Here is a 13200-nt window from a genome sequence, read left to right on the forward strand (position 1 = left end):
AATAATAAAAGCCCAGAAAGAACAAAATCTTTATAGACAGTATGTATTAGCAAGCACCGGTAGTGACATTGAGCACTAGGGGGGAACAGAATCAAATATACTTTATTTTTCCTTGCTTCCTTGTTCCACATGAGCGAGGGTCAAAAACCAATTATTGATCAACATTTAAATCCCATATGTGGTACCAAAGGAGTTATACTGAGCAAATTAGATTATGGTGAAAAACGATGAACCCCTTTAAAACAAGAACAGAGTTGATCTTTGCTTCCATCTGTTATGTTGAACATGGTGACAAAAACCAACGTTTTGGTTTATTCTTAGGTGGATCTTGATCACTTTTTACAAGGTTGGAAGTTTGATTTCATCAAACCTTAGTACTTGATCGAAGATCAGTACAAGGTTAAGTACTAATTTGATTAGTAACCAGTTTTGGTGCATGGAACAGGGAGTTAGGGCCAGGCCACCCAGGAACCTTTGGAAGTAGGAAGTTTGAAAAATTATTATAGGAAGCCACCATAATATACAACGAAGATGATAATCTCAGTGCTTTTCATTGGGTTACAGCAAAGTTTAGCAACACCTTCAAATTACAAAATCTGAAGCAAGAATAAATACATTCATACAAGAGCCTCTCTATGAGTCGAGCTGAGCATACCAGATACCAGTGATCTTCACATCCTTGGGAGCCTTGGAACCCAAGTCAGTATCAGATGGCTGAAGGCTCTCAAACACACCAATTACTTCTCCGGTCTCAGGCCTGGTCTTGGTAACACTCAAGGTGATTTTCCCTGATGAAGATGCAACACTCTTGTTGTTCTCCTTAGCTAGGTCCTCCTCATCTCCCCTTCCTCCGGCGGGCAAGGCAACTGCATTGTCATAACCGGTTGAACCACCCCTTCCTTTTGGGTCCAAGAAAGATGAGCCACGGTAGGATGGTACAAGAAAGTCTCCTCCAAAGCTCTCAGGTTTGCCTGATGCCACCAATTGCTTGATGGTGAAAAGGAAGGGCACACGCTCACCCCCAGGAAGCTGAACTGTCACAGCAGCGTAGTCAATTCCATCTTTCTCCTCAAACTTGACTGTGCCATCAGTAGATACTTCGAAAGGTCCCTCGATTTCATCAAGGGTGTAGGTTAAACGGGTCATGAGCTTGGTTCTTTGGAACTCCGGTGGGGCATTCTTGCTAACACCCTCAGCCTTGACAGTGAAGGAAGTAGGCTCTAAGCAGAACTTCTTGGCGTAGTATTTGCCAGGCTTGAAGGCAAATGAGTCAACACCACCGTCGATGGTTGGGCACTGGTTAGCAGTTCCTGTTCCTTTTACTTCCATGTATGTCTTGCTCTGGATTTCATCGTAGGTTAGCCTCTTTGGAACTCCTTCAGCGTTTGCTCCCTTTAGAAAAGAGGGAAAAAAAAAAAAAACACAAGTACCATTTGTTACATCAGATCACATGCCAATCAACCCTTCTAAGATAAAACTGAAATGAGAGTGTATGCGTTTTAGAAACAGATCAGCTTCAACTAGTCCTGGAGGAAGAGGTATTGTTAACAAGTTTTCATTGAATAACAGACCAATATGCATATACTAATACTACATACGTTTTCCTACATAACAGATCACACCCTATTTCATTTCTTCAATCAAAAAAGGGGTATGGTAGGATATATGCATGCAGCCAGGGATCTATAGAAAATTGTCACAAACCTTGCTAGTTACAACAACCATAACAAGCTCATATTTTCAAATATTTGACTATTCTCTTAGTATCCTACCAAACAAACGAACATAGAATTGAACTTAGTCAGAGTGAGAATACTAGGAAAAGCTCCCATGCAAAAGAATTCAGCTCACCCCCTCACAAGCATTGATAGTTAAACAATTTCCAACCCAAAACAGAAATGAAATCAAGCAAAAGAACTATACCGAGACAACAAGAGCAGATGTAGCGAGAGCGAAACCAGCGATCTTGGTAGCATCAACACACTTTTGAGCCAAGTCCTTAAGGTCAGATTGCAAAGAGCAAGTCAGCCTAGCTCCAACAGGCTCCAAACCAAAGGCCTTAGAAACGCTCTGGGAGGACCTAAGCTGCACGCTGGTCCTAGATGGCACACCAACCTTGGTTGGTTGCATGAGGGTAGCTGCTGCTTGTAGTGAGGCTGCCATGGCTTTCAAACTGCAAATTAGAAAACCCCCTTGTTCTTTACTGTGATTGTGTCAGGGAACTCGGAACCTCCAAAATAGGAGTGATGTTACTAGTGAGAGTGGCGAGGGGAAAATTTGTGGCAATTATTTTGATGGCTTTGGTGTGAGTAAGATAAGGGGATAGGATAAGGGGTGTTGCTATTGGTGGATTGAAGGTAATGTCTCTGGCTTTAGGGTATGCCACGTGGCGATTTTGTCAAATGGGATAAAGATACTGTTAGTCAGATTGGATGATGTGGGAAGGAGTTGAGATTCTTAGGCCCTGGAGCTTAATGTTGCATGGCTCCGGCCATACAAATTTTGCATGGTTGTCCTCACTCCCAACAGCGGGGTCAGTGTCTGTCACCGTGGGGGCGCACCCACATCATTTTCATCAGCTCCGGTCCTACATTACTCGTTAAGATTTTAACCTTTAAAGCCCAAACAAAGCAGGCCTAAGTTCTAAGCCCAACCAAAACGAATAGGGGCAAAAAAGCTGGCCTCAGTTCCAAGCCCAATCTAAACGAATAGCGGAAAAAAAGTAATAGGGCATTGAAACATAAAAAGATTGAAGAAAACTGGCCCATGCAGGTCTCGAACCTGCGACCTTCGCGTTATTAGCACGACGCTCTAACCAACTGAGCTAATAGGCCTTGTGATCGTAGCAATCATATATTCCAATAATAATGTGAAACTTTGAATTAGTTTTATTTTTCCCCATTTCTGTGTCTCGATCAATTTTTCGTCGAATTTGATTTTAAAATTATCTTAAATTTTGCGTTAAAATCTTGAATCCATTAATCACAGTCCAAAAATCTTAAATCCGTTCATGGAAGTCCCAAGAGAGAGGCAGGCAGCTCAGAAGTGCTTGAAATATATTAGTAATCAGAGGTAATGGTATTTTCCTCATTAACCCTAAACCATTATTCATCATCGCTACTCTTCTCTCCCTTTAACTAGTATTGCAATTCAGCTCAAAAATGGTTGAAAGCTAAGCACTGGTGCTCCTCATTAACCGCAAACTACAAAAAAGCTTACGAATAAAAACATTGTCTTCGAAAACATTGGAAAAATTGTCTTTTTTCTGTTTTGGCATTCAGAATGAGTAGGAGGTGATTGATCATCACGTTAATCAGAATTTCATAATTCATCCTCATTATGCCTTTGCTCGTTTTCGAATTACAACAACAAACTGATTTTAGAAAAAATTGTTTTTTTTTTTTTAAATTCAGCATAAATAAGAAGGAAGATGGATTTCTCTCAGACAAATGCCTCGATTTGTCGTCACGATTTGAAAGAATGGAAAAGATCGGACTCGTCATCATTTTTGATCATCACCGAGAAACCCCTCATCATCCCACATTATCAATCAGCCATTGATGAAAACCAAAGAAAGCACTAGAAAACCAAGAGAAAAAGAAACGAAAATATAAAACCCCCCGTTTTTTTTTTTTTTTTTGCAGCCTCCTGGAATTTTTGGACGACTAGGACGGGGAAATTTCGGGGAAGAATTGAAGCTTTGATGGTGTGACGCTTCTGGCTTCCTATTTATAGGCAAAATGTGATTTAGGGTTAGGGTTTTCCTTTGTTCTTCACCCTCCACATCAATCAAATTTACAGAATAGCCATTGGGTTCAAATTGGGGCAAGGTTCCAACCGTGGGCCTGTAACCCAAGTTCAAACTTCGGATTATTTAGTTTTTATTATTTTATTTTTTTAAACAAGAAAAATGTTCAATAATGTGAATTTTCAAGAAATTGTAAATTTTGTACCTCATAAATTACCATCAAGTTTGATATAAATTATGAAGCAAATACTGACAATGTCGAATTTTGAACAAACCCTTGACATTATATTCTTTTTTCCCACTAAATACAACGGATTAAAATTTTCAAATTATTTTCTTTTAACAGAAAATATACTTAAGAAATTAAATTATTGGTTTCTTTTTCCCACTAAATACCAATATCACATCATAAGATTGAAAAAAAATTACAATTTTTTGTTTCAAGTTCTGCAGAGCAGCAATAATTCAGCACTGCACGGTGCGCCTAGACGAAGTGAAGCACCAGGGACCAGACAGGGTAGACTAACAGAAGGATAATGCCAACGGTGTTTGATATTCCATGGCTCTGAGAGAAGGAATTCCTGAATCCACCCGAGGCCCGGATGTGCTCTTGCAGCAAGTAACAACCGATGAGGAGGCATATCAAAACACCGACCCAGCTGTCCTTCAAGGTGTGTGCAAAGAAGTTTGGAGCCACAACCAGGAGAAGAATCAATGATCCGGGCATCTCCAGCCAATCTGTAATCACCAATGAATTGTAGTATCAGAGAAGGGAACTAAGAAACCACTAACATGCTGCAAGCAGAAGTTCCTGATGCTTCGCACTCAATCAGTGAGAGGTTTTCATTTGAATATGGTCATAGATACGCAAACTATTCTGGTAAAAGGAACTGTAGAAGGCACTTGTTCTGAGTTGGGGCACGTATCGATAGAAGGAAGTTACAGATTGCAAGTGTATTGAGTTCTAATCAATGAATGTGTACTCTACAAATTAGAGCAATGCAGATAGACTTGTTTCGCATGTTATACATTTGAACAAAGTATATCAAATCTCAACAATGTTAAGAACATGATGCAGGTGTGAAGATGCCAAATCATCAAGTGACTACTCACCAAATTTCATTGTGTCCAGGAAAGTGCATAGATGAATAATCAATGAAACAAGCAAGACAGAAACTCCATTTACTATATTGAAATGACAATGATGAAGAAAATTAACAAGAAAGATAAATGCAGCAGGGACTTTTCTGCAAATTTACATGACTAGAAATACCATCTGAAAAGTACGAAATCAATAATGAGCATGCTATTTATCAATACCAGTTAAAAAGCCAGAACATGTACTATTGTCAAAGCCAGAGTTTTGATTCCACATGAGATATATTTATGTTTGTTATTGTCAATAAATGCATGATAGAGAGAAAGAGAGATATGGAATAATTTTGCTTGTTTCTACAACATAACATATCAGTTGCCACAGTTAGATAGAAGAACAACAGAGCAAGATAAGCATTGATGCCTAAATAGTATTGAGCATAGACCTGGAAAGTGTCGGGGGAAGAACAGCCTTAGAACAACTGCAACGAATGCGATCCATTTTCCAACCTCTCCCCTGAATGTATTTAAATAACTTTCAGGAAATCTACTTAAGCAGAAGAAAAAAGAATAGCCGGGAGAAAGCAGTAGAAAAGATTATCACCTTAGAAAGTTGAAAAGCACCATAGGAAGACTAAAGAAGATGTAAGGTATCAGAAGTGAAGTCAACATGTTTGTTCTCCAGTTTGTTCGGTCTAGGATTAACAAATAACTGCAGAGAACATAAAGAAGAAGCATTAATTGCAATTTTCCAGCTTGTTATATACAATATGGTAGTTTATGAAGTTCAATCTCGAATAACGAAAATGGAGATTCAACAACTAGGCGAGAAATGAATCACAGTCATAGTATGAGAGAAAGTCCAGTCATTTATAGCACAGGTCAGAGTCTAATAGTTAGATCAAAGACAAGATAAAAGAAATTACAGGATCAACAATATCATAACTGTTGATAGTAATCCCCACCTTTCTTCTTTCTTTCCCATCTTAACATCCAATAAAGAAGTAAAAGTGAAGCAGAAAAGGTTTTTTTTCCTAAGTTTCACAAGTATCACAGTCCATCCCTTCTGCAACTCTGACAATACAGTTGAACTTCTTATACACATTACAAAACCTTCACCAAACGGCAGATAAATTAGGATAGTGATATTCCTGAGGCACTGAGCTGTGCTTAGCTGCTTTGGATAAGCCAATTTCAACAAGCAGGGGTTAATGGCTCAGATAAATTGCCAATCTGAACCACAAGTCCCACAATTTGCAGACAAACAAAGCCATCAAATCGTTGCCTTTATGTTATATAACATTCTGCATCCGTAAAGATTCTGTCAACAAATTAGTTCCAACTTCCACTTCATTGATATTCTAGAGAAAGATGAGAGTACTAATATGCCTCAGGCCACAAAGCAACAGCAGAACACAAGCATGCTGGTCAGATCCTTATTTCATTTAAAAGCTTTTCGTGGTTGCTAGCTTAGGCAATAGCTAGTTGAACTTGATCGTTTCATTCAAACTGATAAATTTATCAGTTCAAAGCACCGTTTTCGGCAAAGGTCTTTGCTCCCAAAGCAACAGCAGAACACAAGCATGCTGGTCAGATCCTTATTTCATTTAAAAGCTTTTCGTGGTTGCTAGCTTAGGCAATAGCTAGTTGAACTTGATCGTTTCATTCAAACTGATAAATTTATCAGTTCAAAGCACCGTTTTCGGCAAAGGTCTTTGCTCCCTTTTTATGTTCCTTGTTGGTAGCTAGTAACACAATGGTTATTAAATACATAAGCACCAAGTTTCCTGAACTCAAATTCCCTTCCCACGATGGAAAAAGACTTTTAACAAAATAAATGAATAAATGTAAAAGACAAGAATGACATGGCGACCCTAATAAACATGAAGAAAAACCCAGTAAGATAATTAAAAATGCACAACTAATAAGCACTTGCCACATAGAACTCCACTCCACCCAACAAGGATAACCTTATTTTAATACACCCAACAAATCCAAACCACTGTCAAATCTTTAGGAAATTAACCCAGTGTTATGAAAAGGTCAAAGAGGGGATACTTACATAGCAGCAAAGGAGGCAACCCATTTGAGAAAAGAAGTTCCAAAACCAAGACCTCCAAGCTTAGTTGCATCATTGATCAACTTCTTTGCAGCCAGCTTCAGCTCAGTCATATCAGAACTAATCAAATCTTCTGCTACAGGATCTGTTTTCATAGCCAAATAGTCCATTCTCCCCATTTCTCAGTTCTCACTTTTCTTCCCCCCCAGATCTAAACTAAAACAAATGAGAATTATTCAGAAATTGAAAGTTACGATCCTTTTTAAGGAAAGAAGAATCTGGAAATAATAAGGGACAGGCCAAAAAATTTAAGACAGAGGGACAGACAGGCAAGTTACCTTTGTTTTGTCTTTTAGTTGTGTGCTTTGTTGGATCTTATCTGATTGCTTACGGATGCAAATTTTCTGGAGAGTTCAACAGTGAAAGGAAGGGCCCCTTGGTTTCAGGATTTCAGATTAGTTTAAAGTGAAGGGGATGCGAAAGAGGGAGGAGCAGAAGTTTCGGATCCTAGCTGTAATCTCGGCTTTGACTGTCGGAGGTGAGGGACAAGCTTGAACGTGGCGTTTTTTGATTGACAGGGACGGACACGTGGTGAATGGTGAAAAAGTTATGTTGGGTTGGGCCAATGAAGAGCTACCGTTATTAAACCAACCATTGATAAGACCATGGGCCTCATTGGTAAGTCAAGAACCTACCGACTATCAGTAAGATTTACTTCAAATAGGCTCTTCGAATGGCCCTGCCTGCCTGTAGTTTTCAGTCCTAATCCGATATAACAACCCTAATTCATTGTTGTAATAATAAAATAATAATGTCACCAGCAGCTAAAAGTGAACCAAAATACCCGGTTCATATAGGTGCTTAGGATCCCATTACTAGATTTCAACACTTTGTTAGCATTAATAAGGTAGATAATGCTGGAGATCCTCATCCAATTATCCAAAACAAAAAAGTCTCCCGCGGGCCTAATTCCGCAGCCTAAAATATACTTATGGAAGAAAGACATTCCCTGCCCAAAGTCAGCAATTTAACACAGGCATTTGGCATTTCAACTAACCACCAAAAAAGAATGAAAGAAGGAGGTACGCATCCGTCCATGTCCTTCACCAAAGACTTCTAGAATTATTGATTGGCAGAGCCCGGCATGTTCTGATTTCAAACCATATTTGTGTGGAATCTCACCAAACGACTCTACCTCCCAACATCTCGACTCCAACTAGGCTTACTACCCACCACCTTCTTCATTTTCTTTAGTAGTTACTTGGATTTGGAAATGGTCCCAACCTGAGAAGGGGGGAGAGGGGCCTCTAAGGTCAGAGACTACTTTAATTTCATGAAAGATGAAATATAACAACACATGAAATACGAAGGATCATTTTTTTGTAGTCTAGTTTGACTCTTAGTTCACCCCCTAAAACAATCCAAAAAGCAATCATCATAACATTACCCCCCTGCCCTGATGCTTCCAATTTCTAAAACTCCAAAAGCAAACACAGGCAGATGCCCCCACACTTCCCACTTCAAGATAGCACAAAAAATAAAGCTTTTACTAAAAGTCAGGAATCCCCATCTGCCTTCTCCACTATCTACCCATGACTTGCAATTTTCATTGTATACCCCCCATTGTCTCGAAAGATGGGTTCGATCAACCAATCAACAAAATTATTGTAAACAAAAAATGAAGCAACAAATTTTCTTTTTATTTCTCTCTTTACGTGGCACATTAAACAATCATTTGAGGATTATGTTCTTGTGCGGGCAGCTCTATTGTTCATGATGATGATGGTGTGACTGATGCCTTCCCCTTCTGGTTTCCGTAACCGTCGATTCATGCGAATCACAAACTTGAGTCCTGAACTTACACCCGAACCGCCTATTCAACGATCCTCTCCAGCCACCGCCACGTGGACCTTCCTTATCGATCTTCTCGATCACTTTCTTCATCGTGGAACATTCTCTCTCCAGCTGGTGCACCCGCGTCCTCATGCTATCCATGTCCAGCCGCAGCACCTGATTCTCCCTCACGGCCGCTCTCCACGTGCTACTACCTTCTTCCCCAAGGGAGACCGAAACCACCCCCGCCCTTTCCTCCTCCTCCTCGTCCTCTTCCTCTCTCATCGCCTCCGACAACCTCCCCGCATTCGTCGGCGCCGCTTCCGCCGCTAACAACGTCCCGGCGATCGCGTGACGTAGCTGCAACTGCTCGAAGAACAACACTTGCACTACCGCGCGTAATGGTAACCGCTCGTTCTGTGCCGCGTGAGTGCATGCTTCGAGCGTCAGCTTTTGACAATCTAACACCCCGCATATCTTTTCCCTCTCCGATTCCGGTATCCAAGGATGCGCCTGCGGAAGAAAAATACTCAATTAACCAACTTTAAGCATGATTTTACAATTTAGTCATTTTCATTTTTGTTAATTGTACCTTGAGGTACACGTCCACAGCTCTGTACAGTCCGTCGTCGAAGAGTCTAGCTTGGTCAGGAAGAGAAATTGCGAGATTATAAAATTTCTCCGGCTTCAAATTCGCGTCGGATGCAATCTCCGAAAGGTAACCGTCGATTAACTTTCCGACGAGCATCAGCGCAGGCGGTCTAACGCTATTATTGTTAAGAATGTTATTGTTGTTACCTCTCGTTTCGGCTTCGATTCCTTCCGCGTTTCTCTCTTCCAATCCGTCCAAAAAATAACCTAAAATCCTTTCAATGCAATCAACGTCATAGAGCGTTTCGTTGAGATACGAGTAGCTCGGAATCAACAGATCGTCTAACGTAGCTTGCTCGAGCTGAAATCCAATCTTCTTCTCCAACGCGGCTTTGCAGGATTCCGAAGCGTTTAAAATGTTAGCGGTTCGCAACAAACCGAATAAAAACCGCGTAGCGGTTGATGATCTGGTGGGGCTCTTTTCTAACGGAAGGTTCGAGATAATAGTTTCCAAAAGCTCTCGCTGTTCACCCTCCGAAACACCAGAGGCCGACGACGACGTCGATGGTTTCCGATTTGACCTTGACGTTCCAGGAATATACTTCTTAGCGTAACACATAAGGCAGCTTTCGATGATCTCTGGACTCAGATCTCGCGTTTTCAACGTTAAAATCAAGCGTTTAAACAACGGCAAACTCAGCAATGCCAGATCTTCAAACCAGGACTCTACATTGTTCGTTCGACCTAGACTTTTTCTTCTCAAACCAGTTTCAATTCCGTTCCATAAAGCTTGACTGGAAGCGCCTTTAGCTTCGACAATCCCGTCATTCACCGGCCAGCCAAACAGAGTCGGATCTGTAGAAGAAGCTCTCGCAGCGATTGACTCGATCAATCTCTGAACAATGCCTAAAGATTCCGCTAAAGACATCACGGATTCGCATGATTTTAACGCTTTGACCGATTCCTTAAGGCTTTTGAAAACGGATTGAGAAAGGAACCGTTCGGTTTTTGAAATAAGGTTACCTTCGGAGTACTCTTCCGTCATTTCAAGAAACTCGGCGGCGCAACGGAGAGGAACGACGGTGGAGGAGGAGAGATCGATTTTAACGCCGTAACAGAATTTGGCGGCGCCTTCAAAAGTTTCCGAACCACCCGGGAAATCCGGGAGAGATATCTGGTATTGATCTTCTTCTTCTTCATTTTCCTGTTCTTCTTGATACTCTCCTTCTTCTTCTTCGATTTCGGTTTCGGTTTCGCGCTGCCTTTGTTTGGTAACCGTTGTAGTGGATGATTTCCGACCTTGCTCCGCTATTAACTGATCAAGCTTTCGGCTTTTGGACATCAAAGGGAACTGAAACCGAAACCGTTAAAAAACCATCAATTAAAATGAACAAATGCTTGGGCAGTAGAAAAACCATGGAAGTTGGAATTTAAAGCTTAGCTAACCTTATGGAGATGAAAAGTCATGTCATCAACTTCAATCATAATGTCACTTGGTAATCCAGTGGCACAAAACCTGTAAATTAAAAATGAGAGGAAAAAATGTTAACTTTTCCCTTTTTTTTTTCCTGTAACCTTTTTGAGGGATGAGAAATGAAGAAGTCTAACCATGCTTGGCCCTTAGAGCTAGGTTTGTCAGCTGCCATTTTTTCTTTGTTGAAGTCTGAAACTCTTGGGTTTTCTGAAACTGTTGTGAACCAAAGAAGGAAAACCTAAAGCAGATCCATTCAGGGTTTTTGTTCTTTCAAGTTTTAAGCTTACAGAAGAGAGAGAAGGGGGAATGATGAGAAATGTTTGTGTTGATGGGGGTTTGGTTTTGTGTGGGAAGAAAAAGCAAGACACAGTTGGTAATATAAAAAGGTGGAAAGGGTGGATTGGAATCCTAAAAAACTCAAACCGGGACAAATGAAGCTTGAACAAATTTCGAAAAAGGAGGATCAAAATTTTATACTATCTCAATTTTTTACCCAAAAAAGTTTTCTTCTTTTTTTTTCCCCTTCTCTTCCTTTGAATCACATCAGAATCTCAAGTCTCAACCACTCCAACTCTCTCTCTAAAACGTCAAAGAGTAGGAAAAAAAGGGCACTGAGAAAGGATAGCTTTTGGAAGAAAGACCGTATAAAGAAAGCGGTAATTAAAATTGTGTCAAAATGGTCTCAAAAAATAAAATTGTGTAAAAACAATTATTACAGAGTAAATCCTGGCCTGAACAACAATGACCTTTTAATTTCTTTCCTTTTTCTATCTATAAACTAGTGGACTCAAAGTAAAGTTTTGCTTATTATATAATTGTAAACATGGTGAGGAATGAGTAATCTTTGCTGTTATTGGCCATTGCTAAGCACTGATTTGGAAGCTTTTCTATTGCACCATGGCTAAGAGACAATAAGATGACGTACGTTTGATTAAGGTGTTATTGGATTTTAATTGCTTTTTCTTATGTGGAGGCTGGAATATCTTAATCAATTTGGTACAAGATTAACAAAGCATCAAAAATCCCATAAGCATGAGGACAAAACCTTCGCTTGTCCATAGGCTTACACCCAATTGAAGGGGGGGGGGGGGGGGGGGGGGGGGTGAAGAAAGCAATTGAAATTTCTTGGATGTCCCAATTCTACAGAATGAGATGAACTGTTATTAAATACAGTCATGTGGAAGTAAATGACACCACTGGCCATATCTAGCTCATGACCCACATAAAAGAGAATGCCCCACAGCTTGAAATGGTTGGTTTTAGTTTTTGGATTTGAAGCTTCAAATCCATTTTTTTTTCCTTCTTTGTTTTCCCATTTTGAATTCTTTTTGAAAATTCATGTCTGAAAACAAATGTATGGAGCTGGCTTCATTTATGGCAACATATCTACCATAGTACCCCCTTCCTTGCTTGTATTTATGACTACATTAATGAGGTAACCACAAAAGAATGTTGCTTTGTTAATCACTACCCATGAAAGTTGACAGCTATGCTGCCTATGAGATAGTACAAAATTTCCCTTTGATTATGTTGTAAACAATGTTCATCAAGGATGGGGAAGATGGGAGATAGAGAGACAGGGGAAGGGAAGGGGTTTGGATTAGAGATGGTTTATGACTCACTTGATTCTTTCTTTTATCTTTTTCCTAAAGAGTGTTGCTGTTCCTTGATTGTTTCAATGATGATGGTATAAGAATTGAGTCTTATTCATTCAATAATTAAACTAATAATACAATGATCAAACAATTAGGCTAAAGTCAGTGATAGTGGTGGTGGTGATGATGATGTCAAAAACAATGGCTGTAGAAAAGGAAATATGAACCCTGGCTGTTCAAAGCTGAATCTTCTGATAATAATTGCCTTTGAATGAGGATTGGAAGATGCAGAAATCATTGAAGAAGTAGACTGATGGAGCCCTTTTATTTTCTGCATTCCACGTTGTTAGGTGAGTAATCATAGACAAAATGCACAAAAGGAGGATGGGGGTAAAGCTCATTGCGGCACACCTCATTGTGGGTATATATGAGACTGGCTCTTTGAACTAAAGACAATAAAAGGCCAAACTATAAAAAGCCAAAAAAAAATTTACAAGGTCAGAACGTTTGAACTTTTGCTTTGCTTTTGCTCTTGGTTTTATGAAATCAATAATTCTAAATGTGGGTCACATTTGTTTATTTGAGGGGACAGATGCCCCCCACTACAGAGAAATCCAATGCCGGCCTTAAATTCCCATCATCTAATCTCTAAGATTTTCAAATCTCTCTCAAGTTCCCTTTCCCCTCTCTCTCTCTCTGTCTCTCTCTCTTTCTGTCTCTCCATGCTAATGCTGCTGCTTGGTAGTTGGAACTGGTCAGAAAAATTTAACAGACTGGGGTTTAGAAAACAAGAGAGAAGCACAAA

The 13200-nt window shown here is 40.0% G+C and overlaps 3 protein-coding genes and 3 non-coding genes across 7 annotated transcripts; all 6 read right to left on the bottom strand.

The window, feature by feature from the left end:
- Positions 1-497: 497 nt before the first annotated feature.
- LOC18611024 (oxygen-evolving enhancer protein 1, chloroplastic) lies at positions 498-2283 on the bottom strand. The gene is made up of 2 exons (XM_007047031.3): positions 1924-2283; positions 498-1392 (listed from the first exon to the last, which is right to left on the bottom strand). The coding sequence occupies exons 1-2, from the start codon at positions 2161-2163 to the stop codon at positions 634-636; spliced, it is 999 nt and encodes a 332-aa protein (XP_007047093.3). The 5' UTR covers positions 2164-2283; the 3' UTR covers positions 498-633.
- A 477-nt stretch (positions 2284-2760) lies between these two features.
- TRNAI-AAU (transfer RNA isoleucine (anticodon AAU)) lies at positions 2761-2834 on the bottom strand. The gene has a single exon. It is a non-coding gene; the product is annotated as a tRNA-Ile (tRNA).
- A 443-nt stretch (positions 2835-3277) lies between these two features.
- On the bottom strand, positions 3278-3346 carry LOC148764423 (small nucleolar RNA Z105). The gene has a single exon (XR_016024383.1). It is a non-coding gene; the product is annotated as a small nucleolar RNA Z105 (small nucleolar RNA).
- A 90-nt stretch (positions 3347-3436) lies between these two features.
- LOC148764424 (small nucleolar RNA SNOR75) lies at positions 3437-3524 on the bottom strand. The gene has a single exon (XR_016024367.1). It is a non-coding gene; the product is annotated as a small nucleolar RNA SNOR75 (small nucleolar RNA).
- A 579-nt stretch (positions 3525-4103) lies between these two features.
- On the bottom strand, positions 4104-7396 carry LOC18611025 (cold-regulated 413 plasma membrane protein 2-like). 2 transcript variants are annotated; one of them, XM_007047032.3, is made up of 5 exons: positions 7241-7396; positions 6906-7113; positions 5448-5555; positions 5290-5360; positions 4104-4486 (listed from the first exon to the last, which is right to left on the bottom strand). In XM_007047032.3, the coding sequence occupies exons 2-5, from the start codon at positions 7079-7081 to the stop codon at positions 4233-4235; spliced, it is 609 nt and encodes a 202-aa protein (XP_007047094.1). In that variant the 5' UTR covers positions 7082-7113; positions 7241-7396; the 3' UTR covers positions 4104-4232. The 2 variants fall into 2 exon arrangements, with proteins under 2 accessions (XP_007047094.1, XP_007047095.1); XM_007047033.3 differs by having other exon boundaries at positions 6906-7118; positions 7241-7389.
- Positions 7397-8593: 1197 nt separating this feature from the next.
- LOC18611026 (Phototropic-responsive NPH3 family protein) lies at positions 8594-11395 on the bottom strand. The gene is made up of 4 exons (XM_018127940.2): positions 10935-11395; positions 10773-10842; positions 9328-10677; positions 8594-9248 (listed from the first exon to the last, which is right to left on the bottom strand). The coding sequence occupies exons 1-4, from the start codon at positions 10970-10972 to the stop codon at positions 8667-8669; spliced, it is 2040 nt and encodes a 679-aa protein (XP_017983429.2). The 5' UTR covers positions 10973-11395; the 3' UTR covers positions 8594-8666.
- Between the last annotated feature and the right edge of the window lie 1805 nt (positions 11396-13200).

The sequence above is a fragment of the Theobroma cacao genome, chromosome 1, assembly GCF_053813885.1.
Source record: "Theobroma cacao isolate CCN51 chromosome 1, ASM5381388v1, whole genome shotgun sequence".
Taxonomy (NCBI): Eukaryota; Viridiplantae; Streptophyta; class Magnoliopsida; order Malvales; family Malvaceae; genus Theobroma; species Theobroma cacao.

Coding starts and splice junctions, on each gene's coding strand:
- LOC18611024 (XM_007047031.3), bottom strand. CDS start 2,163: ATGGCAGCCTCACTACAAGCAGCAGCTACCCTCATGCAACCAACCAAG. Junction 1,393..1,923: donor CATCTGCTCTTGTTGTCTCG/GTATAGTTCTTT, acceptor TCTTTTCTAAAG/GGAGCAAACGCTGAAGGAGT.
- LOC18611025 (XM_007047032.3), bottom strand. CDS start 7,081: ATGGGGAGAATGGACTATTTGGCTATGAAAACAGATCCTGTAGCAGAA. Junction 5,556..6,905: donor GTTGCCTCCTTTGCTGCTAT/GTAAGTATCCCC, acceptor TGTTCTCTGCAG/TTATTTGTTAATCCTAGACC. Junction 5,361..5,447: donor GTGCTTTTCAACTTTCTAAG/GTGATAATCTTT, acceptor AAATACATTCAG/GGGAGAGGTTGGAAAATGGA.
- LOC18611026 (XM_018127940.2), bottom strand. CDS start 10,972: ATGGCAGCTGACAAACCTAGCTCTAAGGGCCAAGCATG. Junction 10,843..10,934: donor AGCTCTAAGGGCCAAGCATG/GTTAGACTTCTT, acceptor TTTAATTTACAG/GTTTTGTGCCACTGGATTAC. Junction 10,678..10,772: donor TGACTTTTCATCTCCATAAG/GTTAGCTAAGCT, acceptor TTTCGGTTTCAG/TTCCCTTTGATGTCCAAAAG.